The following is a 24176-nucleotide window of genomic DNA, read 5'->3' as shown; positions in this document are numbered from 1 at the left end:
ATATCTGTTTACTTAGTAACCAAGGTTTAGAGTTGTTTTGGTAACTGTACAAGTGTTATGTTAAAGCTCCACCAAGTATCTGCCTTTGGCCACACCTACACATACCTATTTGACCATGTTGAATTTCCAAGGAAGCAGATTTTACACAGTAAGATTGTGTGAAACCATGCCAGGCTTCTTTGAGCCCGATTTCTATGCCAAAAGTAAAGGTGAAGGACATATTTCTGTCTCTCTAGTTTATTCAGAAAGTCTATTTTTCCACCTTTGTCTGGTGTCTATTATATGCTTACACATCTTCCCCCCATATTCTAGTAATTATATACATGTGGTCTTTATTTTAGGCTGATGTCCGGCCCCAAACAGATGGATGTAATGGTCTGAGATACAATTTAACCTCTGATATCATTGAGTCCATATTTAGGACCTACCCAGCAGGTAAGAGAATCAATTTTTCCACATAGTAGAAATATTTGGATGAATTCAGTAATAATACGTAAGTGAAAAGCAAGTATTGCAAGGGAACATTTTAAATCGCCAAAGTAAAAAAGCTACGATATTTACAATTTTAATGAGTTTATTTTTATAGGGGAGATTTTTCTTCCGTACAGTTGTCTCTGAAATGTCAAATTGTTTCTATTATTAAAAATCAAAGTTGTTAGTTTAAAAAAAGAAAGCTTTACCTTTATTCCTCATGAAGTGCAATAAAATATATGGGAAGTACTTACCCAATGTCTGACATACTGTCGTTTTTAAGGGCTTAGTATATAATGTGCTGTCATCAGTTTATTGGTATGATTTTCCCATTCTCCCATCAGTGGTTCTTAAACTTTATTTACCCTTCAGCATGCCTGCACAAGATGACCTGCTCCAGAGGTATCAGTAAAGAGTCTCTACATCACTAATTCAGATCCCTCTTCATGCTGCCTCCAGAGTGACCTTTCTGACCCACAAATCATTACCCTTGCAGAAACCATCCTAAAAGTATAAATCATTTGATCCCAGCTTTAATAATTGAAGATGTGCAGCTGAGGTTGAGAGCCCCACCACTTCAGCCGGTCTGCTGACCAAACAGTTCTGTCTCAAAGCATATGCTCTTCTCCCTTCTCACTTCCTCACTGTGCCCTGTTAATCCTTCAGAACCGTAACTCTCCCATAGGACTCAGCACAAGCCTTGCCTCACTGCCACCTCTGGAAAGTCCTGACTTCTTTGGGCAGGTAGACGCCTCCCCTTTGCTTCTGTAGGGGCTTGTGTCTGCCTTAATGAGTTACCACATTGCAGCTAATTTTCCATATTTTTCTGATAATAATGTAATTCTATAGTGTGTATTACATATCAGACACCGTTCCAAGGCCTATATTAATTCATTTAGTCATCACAAGTCAGCTTATGAAGTAGGCAGCATTAGTACCCTCATAGGACAGATGAGGAAACCAACATACAGAAAGATGTAAGTAATTTGCATAAGGTCGTCTAGATAGTAAGTTGCAGACCTCTCAAACTCAGGCTCTCTGGCTCAAGAGACCGTGCTCTTAACCTTTTTGCTTGTTGGAGCTTCTGGGTTAATTCTCTTGGTACAAAATAAGGTTTCGTTTGTAATTTGTTAAGATTCATATAGGTAGTGCCTCAGCTAGTCTCTAAAATTATATTTCAAATTTATAATTAGATTGTTATATACAGTATATAAAGTTGAGCAGTTTAGTAATCTAGTTTTTGCTATTCTATATTTCAACTAATTTAAGTTTTCAGAAATGGAAATTCTGTATGTAACTATTATGGTTTTTTTCCCCCACAGTAAAAATGAAATATGCAGAAAATGTTCCTCACAACATGACAGAAAAGGAATTTTGGACACGTTTTTTCCAGTCCCATTATTTTCACAGGGACCGGTTGAATACAGGGTCAAAAGACCTCTTCGCAGAATGTGCCAAAATAGATGAAAAAGGTAACTGCTTATCCCTCACATGCTAAAATTTAATTTGGTATTCTCTAGTCCTCTAGTTATAGTCCTGTTTGTGACTTTTTTATTTCTGAGAAAGGTAAGACTTGACCAACTTTTATTTCCTTGATTTTCTAGGGTTAAAAACCATGGTTTCGTTAGGAGTAAAAAACCCACTGCTTGATTTGACAGCTTTGGAAGATAAACCGTTAGATGAGGTAAGCAGCACTAAAAGAATTTATGAGAGGGGTGCCTGGCTGGTTCCGTTGGTAGAGCATGTAGCTCTCGATCTCGGGTTTTGAGTTTGAGCCCCACATTGGGCATAGAGCCTACTAAAAAACAAAACAAGAAACAAATTTTATTTTTAAAAAAAAGAATTTATGGAGAAAACATTCTTCCTAGTCTACAACTCGTTTAAAAATTACTTTCAGTGTAGATATTCCACTTTTGAGAATAAAATACAAAGTACTGTTATTTGGAGTGATTTATTAGAAGTGCTTATTAGTAGCAGTGTTTGCTATTAAAATTGCCTTGGAGAATTGAACTTGTATGCGTTGCTAAAACTTAATTTTCTAGCTTCCGCATAGCACTTCTCTAGGTAATAATGTGAAGGCTTAACATGTATTTGTGTCTAGCTTTATGCACTAGCTGACATTAATCTAAGGAAATGTGGATATTAGTAGACAAAGAAAAGATAGCAAATATTTTTCCATAGCCCACTATTTGCCAGACCTTGAGCACATTCATGACCCTTACCCTGCTAGCTCCATCTGATATGTTTCAACAACTAGACCACCAAGTATGAGCTACCTACCTCTGCATCTTGTCTCCAGACTTACAAATGTATCCAGTCACGGAGAAGGATGTGATCCCTTCTGATTAGGGCAAACCCCATCCCTGCTTGTATCTTCTAGGGTAGGAACCTGCCTTCCTCAGTTATTCTCTCCACACGCTCCTCTTCTGCTGGCCATATACACATGCTTATACCTTCTTATCTTTCATTTTTCTTCACTTTTTCATTTATTTTAGTGTATGTACCCCAAGTGAGGAAACTAATTTAAAATTCTGATGTGCAATCTAGATTATAAATTAACAGAAAATATCCTTGGTGCCCAGATAAGTCATTTCCATAATGAAATTGAGTTTTCTTGGTACTTCTCCACATTCAGGCACTTTCTTTATGAATTTCAACTCATTAAAACATGGCCCTCTTAAATCATCCGGAAAAAAAGGAAGCCTTGTGAAACTTAGAAGTATAGCTTAATATGGGGAAAAGATTTTAGTGCTTTATTTTTTTTTCCTAAGTCCAATTTTTTTATAAAATGAGGTTAATAGTTCTGACTTTAGCAGGGAGTAGGAAAGTTGAGATGTTTAAGGGTATCAACTTGCCCCTAGTAGATAAGTTTTAGAGGTCTAATGCACAGCTGTCAACAGTGTCAACAGTGCTGTGTTATAAACTTCAGAGCATCTTAATTGCCCTTACCTCAAAACAGGAAGTGCTAATTATATGACATGCTAGAGATGTTAGTTAGCTTTAGGGTAATCATATTTGAGTATATAAGTATTAAATCAACACATTTGTATTTTTAACTTATAAAATGTTACACATCAATTATATCCCAGTTGAAAAAATGTGAAACAACAAAGTGCTGACTTTATGGGATTGCTATAAGAGTTAAAAGAACGTGGTACACAGTGAGTGCCCAACAAATCATAGATGTTACTATCACTTCTGTTTTTAGTGCTATACAATGTTCCATTTTATGGATATGAAAATATTTATATAACCAACCCCCCCCCCTTTTTTTAACATTTATTTATTTTTGAGAGGCAGAGACAGTGTGAGCAGGGGAGGGTCAGAGAGAGAGAAGGAGACACAGGATCTGAAGCAGGCTCCAGGCTCTGAGCTGTCAGCACAGAGCCCAACTCAGGGCTCGAACCCACAAACCGTGAAGTCATGACTTGAGCCAAAGTTGGACGCTTAACCGACTGAACCACCCAGGCACCAGGTGCCCCACCAAACCCCTTAATAGAGATCTTGGTTGATTTCACCTTTTCTTTTGGTGCCTTTTTCTCTCCTTTCATCCATTAGGTGTTGTAACTATCAGGGTATGGCCTTGGGCCATTTCTAATTACATTCTCTTCATTCCATTGCTTTAAATACTTATTTAAAATGATGAATCCCAGGTAGCTGTGGTATCTCTAACCCCAAAATCATACATCTGCCTGCTTACTTGATATCTTCACTTAGATATTTCAGACATCTCAGCATAGTGTGTCCAAAATAGAACCTTTTATTTCTGTCCTCATAAACCTGTTTCTTCCTGAGTCTTCCCTATCTCAGTAAAAAATAAAACAAAACAGAACATTACCATGGACACAATTGCTCAAGCCAAAACCTGGGAGTCTCCTTGATTCCTCCTCTCCCTTCACCTCCAAAATTCAGTTCATCAGTAAACCCTCTACAAAACATCTCTGATTTGTCTACATCTGTCCATCTGCACACTTACACCCTCACTACTAGGCTACCACCATTTTTGTCTTGATTGCTTGCATTAGCCTCCTAATTGGTACTCCTGTTTGTACTCTTGTTCCCTATAGTTTATTCTCCCCTAGCAGTAAGTTATAAATCAGATCATAATAGTTTCCTATGTAAAACTCTTTGATGGATTCTCATTGAACTTTAAAATAAAATCAAAACTCCTGCAACCTCTTCTTGATTTGGATTCTGCGTCTACCTCACTTTGGGCCACACCTTCTTTCAGGTCTTTTCCATGCTTTTTCTACTTTAGGGTCTTTGCATTACTATTTCTTCTCTCTGCTCTTCTACTTAACTAGCTTCTGCCCATCTTTTAGACATCTCCATCTAGTCGCTATATCATGCCACCCTCTTTATTTTCTTGACACCATTTGTCATTTTCAAAAGTGATCTTTTTATCTGGTCAGAGGGTGACTCTTCTTATTTACTGATTTGTCACCCATACATAGCATGTATTAGATACTCAGTAATTATTTGATAAATGAATGAATGGCATATGAGTCTTTTTATAATGTTTCTTTTACCTCTTCAGTGTTATGTTTCACGAATCCGTGGCCCACCCTTCATTCCAAGTATACTGCAATACAAAAAAAAAAAACCCATAACATGTATTTTGTTGCTTCTATACCTTTGTTTAAGCAGATTCCTCTCCCTGAAATATCATTGTCTCTATGTCTGGCTTGCAAGCACTTAGTCAACTTATGGTGCTCCTTGAAGCTTTTTTGAACCTACCTCTGCTCTCCTCCAGTGGGATTGGCTACTTCTTCTGTTACAGCACATCATATAAGTTTTAACGGTGTGTACGCTGATAGCCCAGCATCCCACTAACTTCTATTCTGCTCCTTTGGTGCAAGATCTTAACGAACTTTCTGTCTGTAGGGCCTAGCACATAGCATAAACTCAGTATGTGTTTGAAAATAGCTCTTTCTCCAGTATCTGATTTTACATAGCTCAGGCTTGCTTAGACTAATACTAGAAAAGTTATAAAACCAGAACTTGAATCCATATCTATCTGACTCCAAAGTCCATGCTTTTTTTTTTTCCTACTGTAGTCTATTACTTTGTTTAATATTTTGCTAGCTATATCCAAAACTGCTCTTTTAAAAAAAAAAATGCATGGTTCGGGGCACCTGGTTGACTCAGTAGTTAGAGCATACAACTCTTAATCTCAGAGAGTTGTAAACAAGTTTGAGCCCCACATTGCATGTAGGGATTACTTTAGAATCTTAAAACAGATGCATGGTTTAATGTTAAGATGACTTTTTGGGAAGCCAGAAAGAGCATGTTGTATTTTTTTTTATCTGTAACTTATTTTTAAATGTTTACCTGTAAAAATTGAGTAGGTCTCGGAATAAAATCTCATCATCCAGAGTTTTTTTCAGTTAGCATATCTCTCAAAATGGATAAGAAAACTAGAACTTTGATTTTGAATCTTCTAAATTATTTCTCTTAGGGCTATGGCATTTCTTCTGTGCCATCTACTTCCAATTCCAAATCGATAAAGGAGAATAGTAATGCTGCCATCATCAAGAGGTTTAACCATCACAGTGCCATGGTCCTGGCAGCAGGTCTCAGGAAGCAGTTAAGTATACATGCAGAGGGTTAATAACTGGACTTTTGAAGATAGCCAGATGGAGTTGTGTTGTTCTGCTGATGTTTTTTAACATTTTTCCCCTTTGTTTTAAGAGAAGCACAAAATGAACAAAATGGTGAGCCCAGCAGCATCGATGGAAATTCTGGAGATGCAGATTGCTTCCAGCCAGCAGTCAAAAGGGTATGAGTAAAATGTGTGGAACATTTAGAACTCAGGTTGGCCCAGATACTGTGTATAACTTGCTAGTACTTTATGTTGATCCTTGATTATTTCAAATGACTCAGTTCTTCTGGTCGAGACATTAAGTGTTTGGCATAAGTTGAACATTTAAACCAAGAAAGGAACAGTCTTGGTTTTAACTTACTAGCCAGCTTTCCATGAACTCTAATCTTTTCACTGTTTTTATTGGCTTTGTTCTCTTCTTTTCCTTCATATGTACACATATAGTTTGTGTTCTGGGCAAGAGTATCAACAAAGGCAGTATGACAGGAATAAAAACTAAAGGTCTGTGTTATGATTCCTTGATCTGATTTTAGAAGTAGGGTTTGGGTCTTATATTAACCCTAGCATTTCAGAGCTAGAAATGTGTTCTCTTGAGATGTTGAAGAAATTATTTAGGGCTTGGGAAAATATGGACAAAATTGTCTACTGCCATATGTCTTCTTTCCCTGCAGCTTTGCCAAGCTACTCTCTCAGGTTTTTAAAGTTCCTCCCCAATTATAAATATAAATATGATAAAGTTTTCTTAGAGGGCAGTCAGGCAATATCTATTAACATTTTAAAGGTTTATTGCCCTTAATTCCATTTTGGGACAGCATTTCATTTTAGACACTTATTTAAAATGGTAAAGTTGTACAAAGATTTAGATATAAATACTCATTACAGTACTATAATAGAGAAAATAGCAAAAATGCTAATAATATCTGTGGTGTGTCCATGCAGTGGAGATTGATGCAGCCATGAATAGCTTGAAAAGGATTCATGACCTACCGGATTAAAAGGAGTTCATGTTTACTATAACAGTTTAGTTCATTAAAAAATTAAATTTAAAAAACCAATTTTTTTAGTTGTTTATTTTCAGAAAGAGAGAACACACATGCATTAGAGAGGGGCAGAGAAAGAAAGAGAATCCCAAGCAGGCTCCATGCTTTCAGTGCAGAGCGCATTTCAGGGCTCAATCTCATGAACCATGAGATCATGACCTGACCCAGAAACAAGAATCAGAGACCCAGCTGACTGAGCTACCTGGGCACCTAAGGAACCATTTTTGAGTTGCCTAAAATCCTAAGGGATGGGAAACAAAAATGAATTGAAGAGTTCTTAGTCTCAAAGAGTTCAGTGTTTATAATAAAGGCGAAATCAAAAGAACAATTTCAAAATTATAATAATTGTGTGGTGCCTGGGTGGCTCAGTTGGATGAGCATCTGACTCTTGACTTCCACTCAGGTCATGATCTCCTGGTTCATGAATTCAAGCCGTGCATTGGGCTCTGCACTGAGAGTGTGGTGTATGCTTAGGATTCTGTCACCTGCTGTCTCTGCCCTTCCCCCACTTGCTCTGTATCTCTCAAAATAAATAAAAATAACCTTGAAAGAAAAAGGATAGGGGCTCATGGGTGGCTCAGTCCGTTAAGCTTCCAGCTTCAGCTCATGTCACAATCTCACGTTCGTGGGTTCAAGCCCCGTATCAGGCTCTGTGCTGACAGCTAGCTCAGAGCCTGGAGCCTGCTTCGGGTTCTATACCTCCCTCTCTCTCTGACCCTCCCCTGCTCGTGCTGCCTGTCTCTCAGAAATAAATAAAAAACATTAAAAAAATTTTTTAATTAAAAAAAAAAGGATACTAATTGTGTTCATTACAGTAGGAATCAGAATAAAAATTAACGAATTAAATAAAAACTTCATAGATCAGATTATGTGATGCAATTTCATATGTTAAAAAAAACATAATTTCTTAAAAAAGGACTTCAGAAGTAGACGCTAAATGGTTATATTTCCATAAAGGGATTATGGGTAAGTTTTAACTTGAGTTCATGTTTCAGTAACTTAATATGTTTTTACAGGCATATGTACTTTTAAAATTAACAAACCTAAGAAGATATTTTTTCTTAAGTGTTTATTTAACTATTTTCTTTTAATGTGTGTTTATTTTTGAGAGACAGCATGAGCAGGGAAGGAGCAGAGAGAGAAGGAGACACAGAATCCACAGTTTGCAGGCTCCAGGCTCTGAATTGTCAACACAGAGCCTTACACAGGGCTTGAACCCACGAACCACAAGATCATGACCTGAGCTGAAGTTAGTGATTCAGTACTTATATACAATACTTGGTGATTGTCACCTGGTGTACTTCTTTTAAAAATATTTAACCCACAAATAAATGACTAAGAAAAGTGAAATGAAAATGAAAGTTACAAGGGGTGCCTGGGTGGCTCAGTCAGTTGAGTGACTGACCATTGATTTTGGCTCAGGTCATGACCTCAGGATTAGTGAGATAAAGCAAGTCCACATCAGGCGCCACACTAACAGTGTGGAAGCCTGCTTAGGATTCTTTCTCTCTCTCTCTCACTCTCTCTCATTCTACCCCTCCCCCACATGCATGTATGGTCTCTCCAAATAAACAAACATTAATAAAATAAAAAATAAATGAAAGTTACAGAGGAATTTATGGAGAAATATAGGAAGTGGTACTTTGCAACTGTATGCTAAGTACATTTGATTCTTGATAAGAGTTGTCAAAGGTTATGGTCTGTTACATTTTCACAGTGTTCAATAATATTACTAACTCTATTCTTTCAGATCAGTAGTTTGAAATAGTCTTTTCTGGGGTCTCCTGGGTGGCTCAGTCTGTCGAGGGTCCAACTTCAGCTCAGGTCATGATCTTACAGTTTATGGGTTCGAGTCCCACATCGGGCTCTGTGCTGACAGCTCAGAGCTTGGAGCCTGCTTCGGATTCTGTGTCTCCCTCTCTTTCTGATCCTCCCCTGCTCACACTGTCTCTCTCTCTCTCTCAAAAATAGAAAATAAACATTTAAAAAAAAATAGTCTTCTCTGTGTTCTGCAAAAGGGTCTTCTAGAATTAGAGGTTCAGAAGTAGTAATAGACAAAGTCCTCACTTTATGGAGTTTACAGTTAGGTATGTGAGTCAGGACACCTAACACGGTCTTCACAGAGGTTCAGGATTTGGGTTATTATGGGAGGTTAGTGAGGGACATGACTTAGGCAACAGCAGGGATAGAAATGAGCTTGACATATATGAAAAGTAACGAAGATATTGGTATGCCTTGAAGTTGGCTGAAGGGTGTAGAGTTGAAAAAGTAGTAAAAAATTAGACTTAGTCCAGGTAACATGGGGCTGATGAATGTGTGACTTTGAATATTCTGCTGCCATCAGATCTGTTCCTGAAGTACCAGGGAACTATTCAGACTGTCAAAATAGGAACAATTTAAAATACTAAATTTTCAAATTGATTTATTTTGAGAGATATTTAATAACCTAAATGTTTGATCCTAGTCTTGGGAGCTGCAGATGAGGGTTGACCAGAAGGTTTCATTGTTTTAAAGGGACACCTGAATGGCTCTTTGGTTGAGCATCCGACTTCAACTCAGGTTATGATCTCCCAGTTAGTGAGTTCAAGCCCTGTATTGGGCTCTGTGTTGACAGCTCAGAGCCTGGAGCCTGCTTTGGATCTGTGTCTCCCTCTCTCTTTCTGTGCCCCTCCCCCACTCACAGTCTGTCCCTCTCTGTCTCTCAAAATGAATAAAATGTTAAGAAAAAAAAAGTTTCATTGCTGTGTAAAGGATGAAATATTGTAGGATTATGTTCACAAATGTCCATGTAGGTTGCTTTTTCATGTCTTTTATAAATAAAGTAGGCTGTAGAAATTTAGCAGTTTGTTAGTAGCATAGGAGAATGATTAGTAAAACCAAAATAAAGAGTATAGAAGTAAACCCAAATACATGGAAGAATTAAATACACATATTATAAACATGGTATTTCATAATCAATGGGAAAAGACAGATTATTCTACAAACGGTATTAAGAGGACTGATTAATAATTTAGTACAACACTTATAATAAATTAGTCTTTTGGCCACGTGGGTGAGTGTTGGTTAAGTGTCCAACTCTTGACCTCAGCTCAGGTCTTGTTCTCAGCATCGTGAATTCAAGCCCCACAATGGGCTCCATGCTGGGCGTGAAGCCTCCTTTAAAAAAAATAGTCTTACTTATATGGTGGAAAAATAGTAAAATGCCCTGTTTTAATCTGCCAGACTATTAAAAATTAGAGGTTCGGTAACAATATGGTCAGAATGTAGGAAAACAGGTACTCTGTAAATGGTTGGTAAGAAAATGAGTTCAACCAGTTGTAGAGCAGTTATCCCTAGGAACTGAAGCTCATGGTGGGAAGACTTCATATTTTACTCTCTGTATAGTAGTACTTTTTCAGTTACGTTCATTACACTTGTAAGAAAAAGTTTCCATATGAAGTGCTGTGTTAATAATTATAGGCGAAGTTACAAGAGTCCATTGAATATGAAGACTTGGGAAAAAATAATTCCATAAAAACAATTGCACTAAACCTCAAGAAGTCAGATAGGTAAGTTTGGTCAATATTAAATTAACCTGAGACACAATGGTTGTTTATAACACAAGTCACTGCAGAGTATATTCTGCAAGTATAGCACTCAAGTTTTAAATCACTTTACCATAAAAATATATTATCTTTTTCTTTGAAAATTTACTTTGTGCATTTCAGAAAAGTATGCTAAATGATCAAAGCCAAGATAAAGTTGTGATTCTCTGTGCTGTTTGGCCTTATCGGAATTTAATTACTTTATTGAAATCTATTTAACTGTATTATTTTTTGCTTTGGGGATAATGTTATATTGAGACTGCTAAAATGTTTGAAGGACAGATGTGAAGTGCCTGTATGTGATGAGTAATTTCTTCTTTGCTAATCTTCAGGTATTATCATGGTCCAACTCCAATCCAGTCACTACAGTATGCAACAAGTCAGGACATCATTAATTCCTTTCAGAGTATTAGGCAAGAAATGGAAGCTTATACACCCAAATTAACTCAGGTAGGTGACTTGTACTGTTTGAAAACCAAAATTCCCATAGTTATTTTGTCAGTTTATGAACACAACCAAGCTGAGTTACATAAACTGTTTTATTTGGGTATAAAGACATATTGCTGCTAAATTAATTGGAAATGTAGGGAGAAAAAGGTATTTGGCATATTCAAGAAGCATCTGAAGTTATGATGATAATGAAAAATAAAATATACGAGTTTTGTGAGTGCTAATTTTTTCCTTCCATATACATACTATTTGTTACTGGGGAAATTTCCTAGATTTCCAGAAAACTTCTAGATATCACTGTCTAGATACACTGCATGACCTCAAACTAGAATATATGAAACAGAGCGTATTATCTAGTATTTACTTTCCCTGCTCTTATTCATACGTAAATTGATCAAGTTCTGTTCATTATTAAGTATTTCTTAACTCCTATCCCCATGGTTTAAGCAAACCTGAGTAGTTTTCCACAATGCTACTATAAGTTATCTTTCTAAAAACAATTTTATCACCCTGTAGCTTAATTCCTTTACTCTGCCTTTTGTCCCCGTGGTTATTGTCTGCATGCTGGAATCTTCACATCTGGCCCTAACCCCATCTCCAGCTGCATCTCTACCATTCCTTTCCACACACAACCAAGAGTCCTCTCTCCGGCTTAACATACAAAACTGCCTAGAAAAATGCTGCTTACAATGCTATGAGCCTGTTTCCTGACCCTGAGGAACTAATAATTACTCAAAACTGAACTCAAATTACATTGTCTCTGTAAAGCAGTCCTCAACATGCCCAGTAACAAGTGTGGGTCACATCTGTCTTGTAGTGCTTGTCACACATTAGAGCTTACTTTTTTTTACATATGGAAAGTTGCCAAAAAACAAAAATGTTTTCTGGCCGTTTTGAGAGTAGAAACTCTGAAATATTTCATTGTGTATTTCTTGAAACAAAACATTCTCATAAATAACAGTACAATTACAGAAACAAAAAGTTAACATTGATAAATTATCTTTCTTTAATGTTTATTTTTGAGAGAGTGCAAGCAGGTTAAGGGCAGAAAAAGAGGGAGACACAGGATTCAAAGCAGGCTCTGTGCTGAGAGCAGAGAGCCCAATGAGGGGCTCAAGCTCATGAACCATGAGATCATGACCTGAGCTAAAGTCAGATGCTTTTTAACCTAACCAACTGAGCCACCCAGGCGCCCCTAACACTGATAAAGTATTATTATCCAACCTGTAGGTCTTGTCAAAACTTTCACTACTTGTACCACCAACGTCCCTTAGAGCCAAAGAAACTTTTTCCTTGGTCTAGCATTTAAGTCCGGTTCATGAGCTGCGTTTAGTTCTCATCTTTAGTCTCCTTTAAAATGGAAACATTTTTCAATCTTTCTTTATTTTTCATGATATTGATATTTGAATAAAAGCCAGTTTTTATAAAATGCTCTCAATTTCAGTTTCTCTGTTTCCTCATGACTAGATTCACCTTAAGCATTTTGGGCAAGAATACCACAGAAGTGATGTGTCATCCTCAGTATCATATCAGGAGACACATACTTATTTGTCCTACTTTTGATCACTTGGGTAAGGTCATATCTACATGGTTTCTCCACCAAAAAGTTAGTAGTTTTCTCTCTGTAATGAGTATCTTGAGAGATATTTTAAGACCATGTAAATATTCTATTTCCTATCAAACTTTTACCCACTAGTTTTTTTTTTAATGTTTTATTTATTTTTGATAGACAGCATGAGAGGGGGAGGGGCAGAGAGAGAAGGAGACACAGAACCAGAAGCAGGCTCCAGGCCCTGAGCTAGCTCTCAGCACAGAGCCTGACGTGGGGCTCGAACCCACGAACGTGAGATCTGACCTGAGCCAAAGTCGGAGGCTTAACTGACTGAGCCACCCAGGCACCCCTCCCACTAGTTTTTAAAGAATCCGTTGTTGATTCTTACCAAAAACACTTACTACTGTAGTGGTGGTGGGGAAGTGGTGATTTTTTAATTCCATCATCCCTTCTACATTTGTCAGTTGACAGTTTGCTAAGACAAAAAGCTTCCCTTTCCCTCTCCTGTATTTATAACAGAATAGACTTATTCTTACGTTATTATTCTGTGGGTTATGAACTGTTGCTATCTTTTTGTTAAACTAAAGTATAATTTACATAGTTAAATGTACCTTTTTTAGTCTCTTCTGGAAATTTTAATAAACATACACAGTTGTGTAACCACAATAAAAATCTTAAAAAAAGCAATTTTGTTACCCCCAAAAATGTGCCCATGCCTCTTTGCAATCAGACCCTTCCTACACTTTTCACACTGGCTCCTATATCTTTCTGACAATGTCCTTATCAATTTTTGAGCACCTCCTTTTTAGTACCTTACTTTTTGGAACAGTGAGATGTTCCAGGTTCATCTCCTGCTTTCAGTGCCCCACCCAGAGAATCTTCTTTAAGGTTGGACAGACTTAGAAACCAAGATCTGGGTACAGTGTGCTGATTACTATTGAGGTGTCACTTGCTACTAGTTTATTGTCCTCTCCGCGGACAGAGCTAGGAAATATATATGTCTTCACATATGTACACATAACAATTGTGGGATTATTTGACTGCTTTTTTTCTTCTGGAATGTCATTGTCTAGCATCTGGCCCTTGGCCCAAGTAAGTCCTCCTAATTTTTTAAAGTTGTGGTCAATCTTAGATATTTACATTTTTCCCCATACTCACCCTGCATTCTAAAAATGATTTCATATCTGAGACACATGAATTGAGTCAGGAAGGCCCAAGAAGTTAATTGTCCTTGGGTGTATGTATATACCTGAGTGTGGCCCGTGGCTAGTCAGCCAGCTCAGCAGTCACTGAAGCTTCTAGTTCCAATGCATTATAAAATTTCTGACAATAGTAAATCGGAACAACATGAACTCCCATGCCCCCTTGACTTGTGGTCACATTCTGTACTCTTACACCATGTTGAAATTTTGTTTCCCCAGTCCATATACCATGGATTCTTACTTGTAAAAACTCCATTGAAAAGCCTTAGAGGTAGTCACCCTGCACTTGAGCTACTCAGGAAATGACTTGTTCCTCTATAATCACAGTGCCGGGCACTTGTTAGGCAGTCACTGAAGAGATGTGTCAGTTACTTCCCTAACTGTTGATACTGATACAGTGGGGAGTGTGTTTTTTTCCCTTTTTGGGTAAGTGTATTCACTTCCTTGGAAAATGACAAATAATAAATTTCTGCTCTCTTGAGTTTTCTTGGTCCCCCCCTCTCAGCTACCAGCAAGTATACATGTTAACATGTTGTTTTACTTGTTTTCTTAAGCTCAGTTTAGCTTCAGTTGTAGAGTTCACAAGTTGAGTTGGTACTTAAGAAAGGCAAGAGTTGTGAATTTTGAGGTTTAAAGACATGCCAAGAATTGCTGGCAGACTGGTAGGTATTGTTTCTATGCACACTGTGTTTCTGGCCTCACCCAAAGTAGTTCACTCTGATTGCTAGAAGTTACATATTTATGCAAGAATAAAGATGTACTGAACTTTTTGCTGTAAAACTGAAATATTAAGTAAGGAAGATGACAGGAAGAGGAAAACCACTCTCTGTGTCTTCATATCTTTCAGGTTCTCTCAAGTAGTGCTGCCAGTAGTACTATCACAACTCTGTCGCCTGGAGGAGCACTTATGCAGGGAGGGACACAGCAAGCCATAAACCGTACGTGCTGGGCTACTTTCTGGTGCTGGCCCTTTACTTTTAAATAACCTCTAAAGAGCAACTTGAGAGGAATGCTAAAGTTACATTGGTTTTTCTTTGGAACTTTCTGGAACTTTTGTTTTTATTCACATAGATCCTGAGACCTATTTAGACATGAGTGTAAGTTTCATAATTGTCTTAATAATATTACAAACAGTGGTACATTACTAGTCTCCCTATAGCATACTAAAACTCACCTTCTATGGAGCGCTTGGGTGGCTCAGTCGGTTAAAAGCCTTCTTTTTTTACTTTACACCCCTTAGAATAAAGGGAAATCTGAAAATTGCTCCAAAATCCAAGGGAATTTAAGTTATGGGATCTGTTAGCCACAGAATCGGGAACTTACCTCAGAATAGCACATCCTGGTTAGGCATTGATAAAGAACACATGTTCTGATATATTCTGTGAGTAGTCGTTTGTTCAGACACTATATGTACGTGAAAATAACTTTTATCCTATAGACCTCTTCTTTCTTCTACAGAGATGGTGCCAAATGATATTCAGTCTGAATTGAAACACCTATATGTGGCTGTTGGGGAACTTCTACGGCACTTCTGGTCCTGCTTTCCTGTTAATACACCATTCCTAGAAGAAAAGGTCAGAATTATTTCCAAATACAGCCAGCTCTATGGAAGTGTGACTTAATGAGATATTCTTTTGAAATGGAAAATTGTGTTGAGTGTTTATCCAGTGCTAGACACTGGGATAAGCACTTGCATATATTAATTTAATGCCTTAAGCATCCTTATGGAGGTAGGTATTAAAACCCATTTTATAGATGAAGAAACATGAGATGTAGACTAGTTCTATAACTTAAGATTGTACATCTTAAAGCTTGTCTCTGCCTCTAAGCCACTGGGAGTAATTAAAGAAAAATCCAAAACAAGTCACATTAGTAAAATTATTTATTTGGTATATTTTTAGAGGTAATTTAACAATAAATATAGCACTAGCTCTTTAGCCAATTAAAGCCAATTTGACACATGGGAAAATATTTACAGAATTAATAGTAATAATTATGTAGATTGCTCTTACAAATAATCCTTAAGAGAACAGTAAATACCCCATTAAAAATAATAGGCAAGAGACTTTTTTAACAGGCACCTCACTAAAGAATACAAATGGTTCAGGAAACCTAAGAGGAAATTTTTATACTCACTAGTATTCAAATTAAGTTAATCCTTAAAACTACAGCAAAAGAGCCTTTTTTTATCTATGATTCTTATCTTTTAAGTTTTTTAATGTTTTTATTTTTATTTTTTAAAGAACAAAAAATTTTAAATGATCAGTGATGGCTGAGTTGCTAAGAGTTCTTTCTTTTATTACTCATACTACCTTAAAAAAAATTTTAACCAGAAATTCAACATTTAGAAATGTAACCTAAGGAAATAATTAAGAATATTTATAAATATTTAGCAGTAGAGGTATTCCTCTACCACTGTCTCTGAAAGATAGGGAACTGGCCTAACTCAATACCAGAAAGGAGCCCATACATTGAAATACAATGCATCCATTTTAAACAATGACTTAGGTGAATATTTAATGATTGAAAGATGTTCATATTTAACCATTAAAACAGTATAACAAGTGCATTTATACACATACACAAAAAAAAATACCAAGAGTGATATGAATTATGAACCAAAGTGTTAATGATCTGCGTGGTGGTAGATGCTGCTTCTCTGCCTGAAGCCCATTAATGTATTAAAAAAAAAAAGTAACATTCCTATGTATGTTTCTCGTTTCCTAGTTTCTTTGAGAGTTCTGTGCAATTTATTTATTTCTCTGATCTTTTTTTAGGTAGTGAAAATGAAAAGTAATTTGGAACGATTTCAAGTTACAAAGCTCTGCCCATTCCAAGAAAAAATTCGAAGACAGTATTTAAGCACAAATGTAAGGCAACAGTCTGGCCTGATCCTCATTCTCTATGTAGCAAAATGATGGAATTAACTTTGTTTTCATGTAAATGAGTAGATACATTGGCTTTTATTTTTTTCTGTTAGAGTACTATTTTTTTTGTTGTTTATTTTATTTTTTTTAGTAATCTCTACACCCAACGTAGGGCTCAAACTCACGACCCCAAGGTCAGGAGTGGCATGCTCTTCCAACTGAGCCAGCCACGCACCCCTCACAGTACTATCTTTTAATTATAAAATACATCATATATACAGAAGAGTGTATAAACTACAAACACTTTTTAAAACAATGAAATAAGTATCTACCCACAAATCATCATAAGGAATGGAACAATGCCAATACCCATAGGTATTCCGTGTCCAGTTGCCTACCCCTCCTTCACACTCTTCCAAGACCACAACTAACCAGGCTTTTATAATAATCATATCCATGGTTTTTGTTTGTTTGTCTTTTTTTAAGTAAACTTCCCCCAACATGGGGCTTAAACTCAACAACCCCAAGATCAAGAGTTCCATGCTCTACCCACTGAGTCAGTCGAGTGCTCCAAAGCAAGCACAAATTTAACCCTGCAAAGAAAGGCACAGTTGATACACCGTAACAGTAAACTGTACAGCTGCTGCCTTGTGGTCTGCCTTCACCTTTCCTGATGGCTCACAGCAGGCCATGGCTGTGGGTGGGGCAGTGAATGCAAGGTGTCACTTTGTGCCTAGGATTTTTAACATTGTTTTTAATGCAAGGCTAGAGCAATCACACTTTCATGTTATGCAGTCTTCATGAGATGACAGAGAAAGAAGAGTACATACAATTTTAGGATTTAGTATTTCAGTAGGTAGAATAATCAAAAGAGGGATTTTTATCATTGAAAGCTGAAAAATTCTTCAGTAAGGTTTTTAGTGTTTATTCCCTAAGTGTTCTCAGCGGTTTTTCTGAAAATACAACAGTAGTACTTACAATCAGAAAAGAAACGTGGAGTATCTTCCCACAGCAGAGCAAGGGTGACACACAGGTTTCAGTTCGTGTGTCTTCTGGAGCACTATGGTAAAAAGGATTCTGAGGCCACATGCAGGCATTACCTTGGAAAATATTGCAAGTTTGGTTCCATACCAGTGCAGCAATGTTGAGTCAGTTGAGTTTTCTGTTTCCTAGTGGATGTAAAAGTTAGGTTTACACTCTTCTGTAGTCTGTTAAAAGTGCAACAGCATTACTTTTAAAAAACATTGTACATACCTTAATTAGAAATATTGCTAAAATTCCCTCTACCTTCTCTCTCTGTTGGTGGCTGCTGACTGATCAGGTGGTGGTTGCTGAAGGTTAGAGTGGCTGTGGTAATTTCTTAAATAAGACAACAGTAGGGGTGCCTGGGTGGTTCAGTTGGTTGAGTGTCTGACTTCTGCTCAGGTAGTGATCTCACAGTTCATGAGTTAAAGCCCCACATCGGGCTCTGTGCTGACAGCTCAGAGCCTAGAACCTGCTTCAGATTCTGTGTCTCTCCCTTTCTCTCTGCCCACTGCTTGCCCTCTATCTCTCTCTTTCAAAATAAATATTAAAACAAACAAATAAGAAAACAGTGAAGTCTGCCACATTGACTCTTTTGCAAACGATTTCTGTGTAACATGCAGTGCTGTTTGTTAACATTTCAACCTACGGTAGAACTTTCAAAATTCAGAGTCAGCCCTCTCAAACCTTGCTGCTGCTTTATCAACTAAGTGTGTGTAATATTGGAAGTTCTCTGTTGTCATTTCAACAGTCTTCACCAGGAGTGGATACCATCTCAAGAAACTACTTTCTTTGCTCGGCCCTCAGAAGCAGCTCCTCATCTGTTCAAGCTTTGTCATGAAATGGGAGCAATTCAGTCATATCTTCAGGCTCCACTTTTATTTCAGTTCTCTTGCTTTTTCCACCACCTTGTAGTTACTTCCTCCACTGAAGTCTTGAACCATTCAAAGTTATCCATGAGGGTTAGAACCAACTTCTTCCAAATGCTGTTAATCTTGATATTTTGACCTCATTCTATGAATCACAAATATTCTTAAACTTTTTTAGTGTTTATTTTTGAGGGAGAGTGGGGGAGGGACAGAGAGAAAGGCAGACACAGAATCTGAAACAGGCTCCAGGCTCTGAGCTGTCAGCACAGATGCCAAAGTGGGGCTCAAACTCACAAACCAAAAGATTATGACCTGACCTGAAGTCAGACACTTAGCTGAGCCATCCAGGCATCCTCAGTCACAAATATTTTTAATGGTGTCTAGAATGGTGAATCCTTTCCCGAAGGTTTTTAGTTTACATTGCCCAGGTCATCAGAGGAATCACTGTCTATGGCAGTTATTGCCTTAGAAATTGTATTTCTTAAATAAAAAGACTTAAAAGTCAAAATTACTCCTTAACTCATGGGTTACAGAATGAATGTTGGGTTGGCAGGCATGGAAACAATATTCATCTCATTTTATCTTTATCAGAGCTCTTGGGTAACCAGGTGCATTGTCAGTAAGCAATATGTTGAAAGGAATCTTTTTCTGAGTAGATCTCAACAGTGACCTTAAATATTCACTAAACCATGTTACAAATAGATGTGCTGTAATCCATGCTTTGTTGTTCCATTCATAGAGCACAGGCAGAAGTCACCAACTACACTAGCTCCTGTTCTTTGAAGTTTTGAAACCAAGAATTGACTTCTCCTCTCTAACTATGAAAGTCCTAGATGGCCTTTTCCAATAGAATGCTGTTTTGTCTATATTGAAAATCTGTTGCTTAGTAGCTACCTTCGTTAATTAGCCAGATCTTCTGGATAACTTACTACACAGCTTCTACGTCAGCACTTGCTGCTTCCCCTTGACTGTTTCTGTTACAGAGTTGTCTTCCCTCCTTAAATCTCTGGCACGGCTTCTGCTGGCTTCACACTTCTCTGCAGCTTTCTCACCTCTCCCAGCCGTGAACAGAATAGGGCATTGCTCTGGGTTAGGCTTTGGCTAAAGGGCATGCGGTGGCTGGTTTGAGCTTCTCTCCAGACCACTCAGACTTCCTCCTTATCAGCAATAAAACCATACTGCTTTCTTATCATTCATGTATTCAAGAACTTTTCGTTTGCATTCACAACTTGGCTAACTGGCACAGGAGTCTTTGCTTTCAGCCTGTCTCAGCTTTCAACACGCCTTCCTCACTAGCTTAATCATTTCTAGCATTTGCTTTCAAGTGGGAAATATGCAACTCTTCCTTTTACTTGAATACTGTAGGATTATTTGTTGGTCTGATTTCAATATTGTTGTGAGTCCTGAGGAAGGGGAGAGAGTGGGATGGCTAATCCGTAGAGCAGTCAGAACACACGCAGCATTTATCAGTTAAGTTCACCTTCTTACAAGCGTGGTTCGTGGTGCCCAAAAACAATTGCAAAAAAGTCAAAGTCACACTAGTCACAGATTACCATTACAATATATTAATAATGAAAAAGTTTGAAATATTGCAAGTATTACCAAAACGTAACATAGAGACACAAAGTGAGCAAATACTGTTGGGAAAATGGTGCTGATAGACTTGCTTGATGCAGTGTTGCCACAAAGTTTCAATTTGTTGGAAAAAAATAAACACTACCTGAGAACCACAATAAAACTTTGCACAATAAAACAAGGTATACCTGTACAACCTTACAGGAGGGCTTGCCATCCATCTCTTCTAATTGGCACTGTGGAACCACTGCTGCCCATCCAGTAAGATAAATAATTTTTATAACATTCCAGACAGAACTAAATAACATAATACCTCCTCCCCCCAGCCCCCCATAGTGATAACACATGGGTTATATAAGAGTGTTTTGTTTGTTTTTTTAATTCTATGTCGGCTTGGATCTAAGTCATTGACATGCTAAAAGGATTTAGGACTTCTTGTCTCCATCTGCCAGAACTGACTTGTAGATTTTGCCAGACTTGTATTTCTAACCACATTACACTGTCTGCCTCCAAGGAAACAGATATTCCAAAGATAACTCTCCTCCAAGGTTTTATCATCTTAGATCGATATGGTCCTGTTGACCTCTAGTTATATCCATGATGAGGGCAACACTCTTTTCTACTCAAGATACATAGTCCTGACCTAAGGTGCAACAGAGTACGTATGTGAAGCATTGACACTGTTTAGATTTTCTTTAATCCACTGAGTCTTATTGAAATTTTGTAACCTTGGAGCTGGAAAAGACCAGAAAGAACTTACAAAAGTGCTTCACAAGATTGGGTGTGCAGCAGCATTAACTCTAGGAGCTTTTGAATGTCAGAGATTCCTGGATCTCATCCCAGACCTGCTACAGCAGAATCTTCAGAAGAGTAAGACATCTTTCAGATGTTCCGTAAGATAATGGTGATGATGCCACCATCCTGGCCTCAGTCAGCAGACTAATGTTTAAATCTAGAAATCACCATTTTAGTTTACCTCCCTCATTTGTGAGAAGAGGCCTGCAGGCCAGTTTCAACTTTTATGAATTGTCCTTTAGCTGCTTAATGACCGAGGAGACACTACAACTCGGAGCAGGTGAATGTCCAGCCTCTATCCCACCATCTCTTATCTTATATACAAAATGTGTGTGGTAATACCTTCACAGGGGGCTTGCACTTTAACTCATTGGGGTAATACAAATGAGCAGAGAAACCGCACTCTGAAGGACGTGCCTGCTCTGGATCAGAAGCATTAACTTCCCCAGCTTTGCCCGGTTATTACTAAAGTGTCTTACTGTGTCTTTCAGCTGGTAAGTCACATAGAGGAGATGCTCCAGACCGCCTACAACAAGCTCCACAAGTGGCAGTCACGGCGTCTGATGAAGAAAACGTGAGGTGTCCCTGGCTCTCACAGGTTTTGTGAGATCAAGAGAACTGTGACCTGCCGCGACTGTGGAAACCTGGCCTGAGACATGCCGATGATCACAGCAGTGACACACATCTGCACCATGCCAACTCTCGGAGCTGATGCTGTTGTACTTGCACATTGTGAACTGAAAGGAAAGGAACTGTGACTAAACTCGAAGCTGGGGAGGTAAATTAAGGCAGAACCAAAATGAGCTAAGTTGCAAATATATATATATGCATATATATATATTTTAAAGAGACACTGTTTACTGCAGTTACTCAGGAACTGCTTTTGATTCACATTAAGCTGCTTTCAGAAATTAAAAAAAAAACTTTTTAAAAGGGTGCATTGATAAAATCTGAGGTTTTTTTTTTTCCTTTGTAAATTTTCTTCCTAAGTTTATGGCACAGGGTACACCTTAAGTATTTCTCCTCCATCCTCCACTTGGATCCTCAAGTTGTACTGAATTCTAGTCGTACCTTCCATCAGCAAGTTAAAGAGAGTACTTTAAAGTAAAGCAGGAGACTGTTGCTCAACCATCAGGAAACAGTTGTAGTCAGAAGACATCATTGGTCCTGTGTTTCCTACGGAAATAAGAAACAATAAATGTTGCACTGAATGTTTGTGGTTTGGAGTCCCTAAATGATTAAGAGGGAACATATTTGCAGAAAGTTGAGTGGGGTTTTTTATGCAGAATTTTGTCAGAAGACAATGGCACTGCATGTTTTTCTTTGAGTGCAAATGTACATTGCTAAGATTTTTTTTTAAGATGGCATGTGCTTTGAAAAGAGAAAATTGCATTTTTAAGAGTTTAAAAATCTTATGAGTGAGAAATATAAGAAATCTTACTTATTTTCACCTCTTTAGAAAAAAAATAAAAGATGTTTCTCATATCTCCTTTTCTCGAGTATCTGACTGTTCCTGTCCTTGGCGAGTCGATAATCATGGCATAGTGACTGAAAAGCCTAAATGCAAAAAAAAAAAAAAAAATTCTTGTTTCTGGAATCATGCCGTATTTTGTTCCTAATAGGATCAACTCACTGCTTATCTAGACTTAGATGTCTTGTGTTAAAAATTACAGAAAAAAGTAAAACTTTTTTATAGATACTCTTTTAACTGTTAAGATACTTTATGGTTTCTCACATGTTATATTTACCTGGGTGGGCTACTTACTCTTTCTTAAAGCCATTGTGCAAGCTGGTTGTCTTAACTTTTTTTCTCCTGTTATTTAAAAAAACTTTTTAATTGAAGTATAGTTGACCTACAACGTTCTGTTAGTTTCAGGTTTACAGTATAGTGATTCTACAACTCTACATGTTACGCTGTTTGTTCACAAGTGTAGCTACCATCTGTCACCATTTATTACAGTACCACTGACTATTCGTGTGCTGTACCTCATGACTGACAGATTCCATAACTAGAAACCCTGATTATCTTTTATATAATAGCTACCGCAGGTCCAAAATTTGGATTTTGAACTGGTAAGAGAAAAGGGGCAACATCCCTTTCAGCTTCAGTCTTCCCATCTCTCCTTCAGATCAGTATAGTAACGGTGTTGTAATCCTTGACACCTTACAGTTTTACAAAGTGCTTTTCAAGTGTATGATCACTACAAATACTCTAAGCAATAACAATGGAGCAGGTAGGAAAATGTTTGAAATAGAAGAGTATGTCTGTTGGGAAAGGCAGGCAGAAACGAATAAAGTGCTCTGTTGAGTGCTCTGTTAAAGATTAAGTGGGGGCGCCGGGGTGGCTCACTCGGTTGAGCATCTGACTTCTGCTCAGGTCATGAATTTACAATCATGAGTTCAAGCCCCCTTTTGGGCTCTGTGCTGACAGCTCAGAGCCTGGAACCTGCTTCAGATTCTGTGTCTCCCTCTCTCTGTTGCTCCCCTGCTTGCTCACTCTGTCTCTCAAAAATAAAGATTAAAAAAAAGATTAAGTGATAAATGTAATGGAGACTGAAGAGAGAAACCATTTTGGGGAACTAGCTGGGCTCTACTAAATATTAACTAGAGAAAGGCATGATAAAAGTAGAAGGCCTTAGAAAGACCCCAGTGTGGTAGATCAGAGGGTTGAGAATGAAAAGTGACTGGGAAAATCAGTTTAAATCAAGTTGCAAATAGCTTTGTATGCCAAGGTAAGAGAATCAGACCTTCTCCATTAGGCATGGGTTATGTCAGTGAAATTTTTGAGTAAGTTGTTTTTATGAGAGTTTTTTGATTGGTTGATTGGTTGGTTATAGATAAAAAAAATCTGGCAGTTAGGAAGGCCAAACCTAAAAAGCCTTTGGAATAATTCAGACTGGAAACTAGATCCAAACCCTCCTAGTAAATAGGGTTTGGATAAAGACATACGTTAGGTGTATGTCCAAGTCTCACAGGAAATGAGGATTTAAGGGCGATTTCACCAGAAATCATGTCTAGCTTGCATTTTTTAAGTATTTGATCCTTGGGGGTGTCTGGGCGGCTCAGTTGGTTATGCATCCAACTCTGATTTCATCACAGGTCATGATCTCATAGTTTGGGATTAAGCCCCACATCAGGCTATACGC

General features: G+C 37.7%; 1 protein-coding gene across 1 annotated transcript in view; it reads left to right on the top strand.

Moving 5' to 3' along the window:
- The window catches only part of GTF2H1 (general transcription factor IIH subunit 1), a 35934-nt gene extending 13693 nt beyond the window's left edge, over positions 1-22241 (top strand). Inside the window, exons 5-15 of the mRNA XM_029915401.1 lie at positions 342-435; positions 1794-1943; positions 2076-2155; positions 5930-6057; positions 6163-6250; positions 10573-10661; positions 11030-11147; positions 14749-14839; positions 15360-15475; positions 16679-16771; positions 21522-22241. Coding sequence (XP_029771261.1) covers positions 342-435; positions 1794-1943; positions 2076-2155; positions 5930-6057; positions 6163-6250; positions 10573-10661; positions 11030-11147; positions 14749-14839; positions 15360-15475; positions 16679-16771; positions 21522-21608 — 1134 coding nt within the window. The 3' untranslated portion in view covers positions 21609-22241. The remainder of the gene's footprint in view (positions 1-341; positions 436-1793; positions 1944-2075; positions 2156-5929; positions 6058-6162; positions 6251-10572; positions 10662-11029; positions 11148-14748; positions 14840-15359; positions 15476-16678; positions 16772-21521) is intronic.
- The last annotated feature ends 1935 nt before the right edge of the window (positions 22242-24176 follow it).

This window comes from Suricata suricatta, chromosome 11 (assembly GCF_006229205.1).
Source record: "Suricata suricatta isolate VVHF042 chromosome 11, meerkat_22Aug2017_6uvM2_HiC, whole genome shotgun sequence".
Lineage (NCBI taxonomy): Eukaryota > Metazoa > Chordata > Mammalia > Carnivora > Herpestidae > Suricata > Suricata suricatta.
The sequence above is the reverse complement of the archived record's forward strand: the minus strand, read 5'-3'. Positions and strand labels throughout refer to the sequence as shown.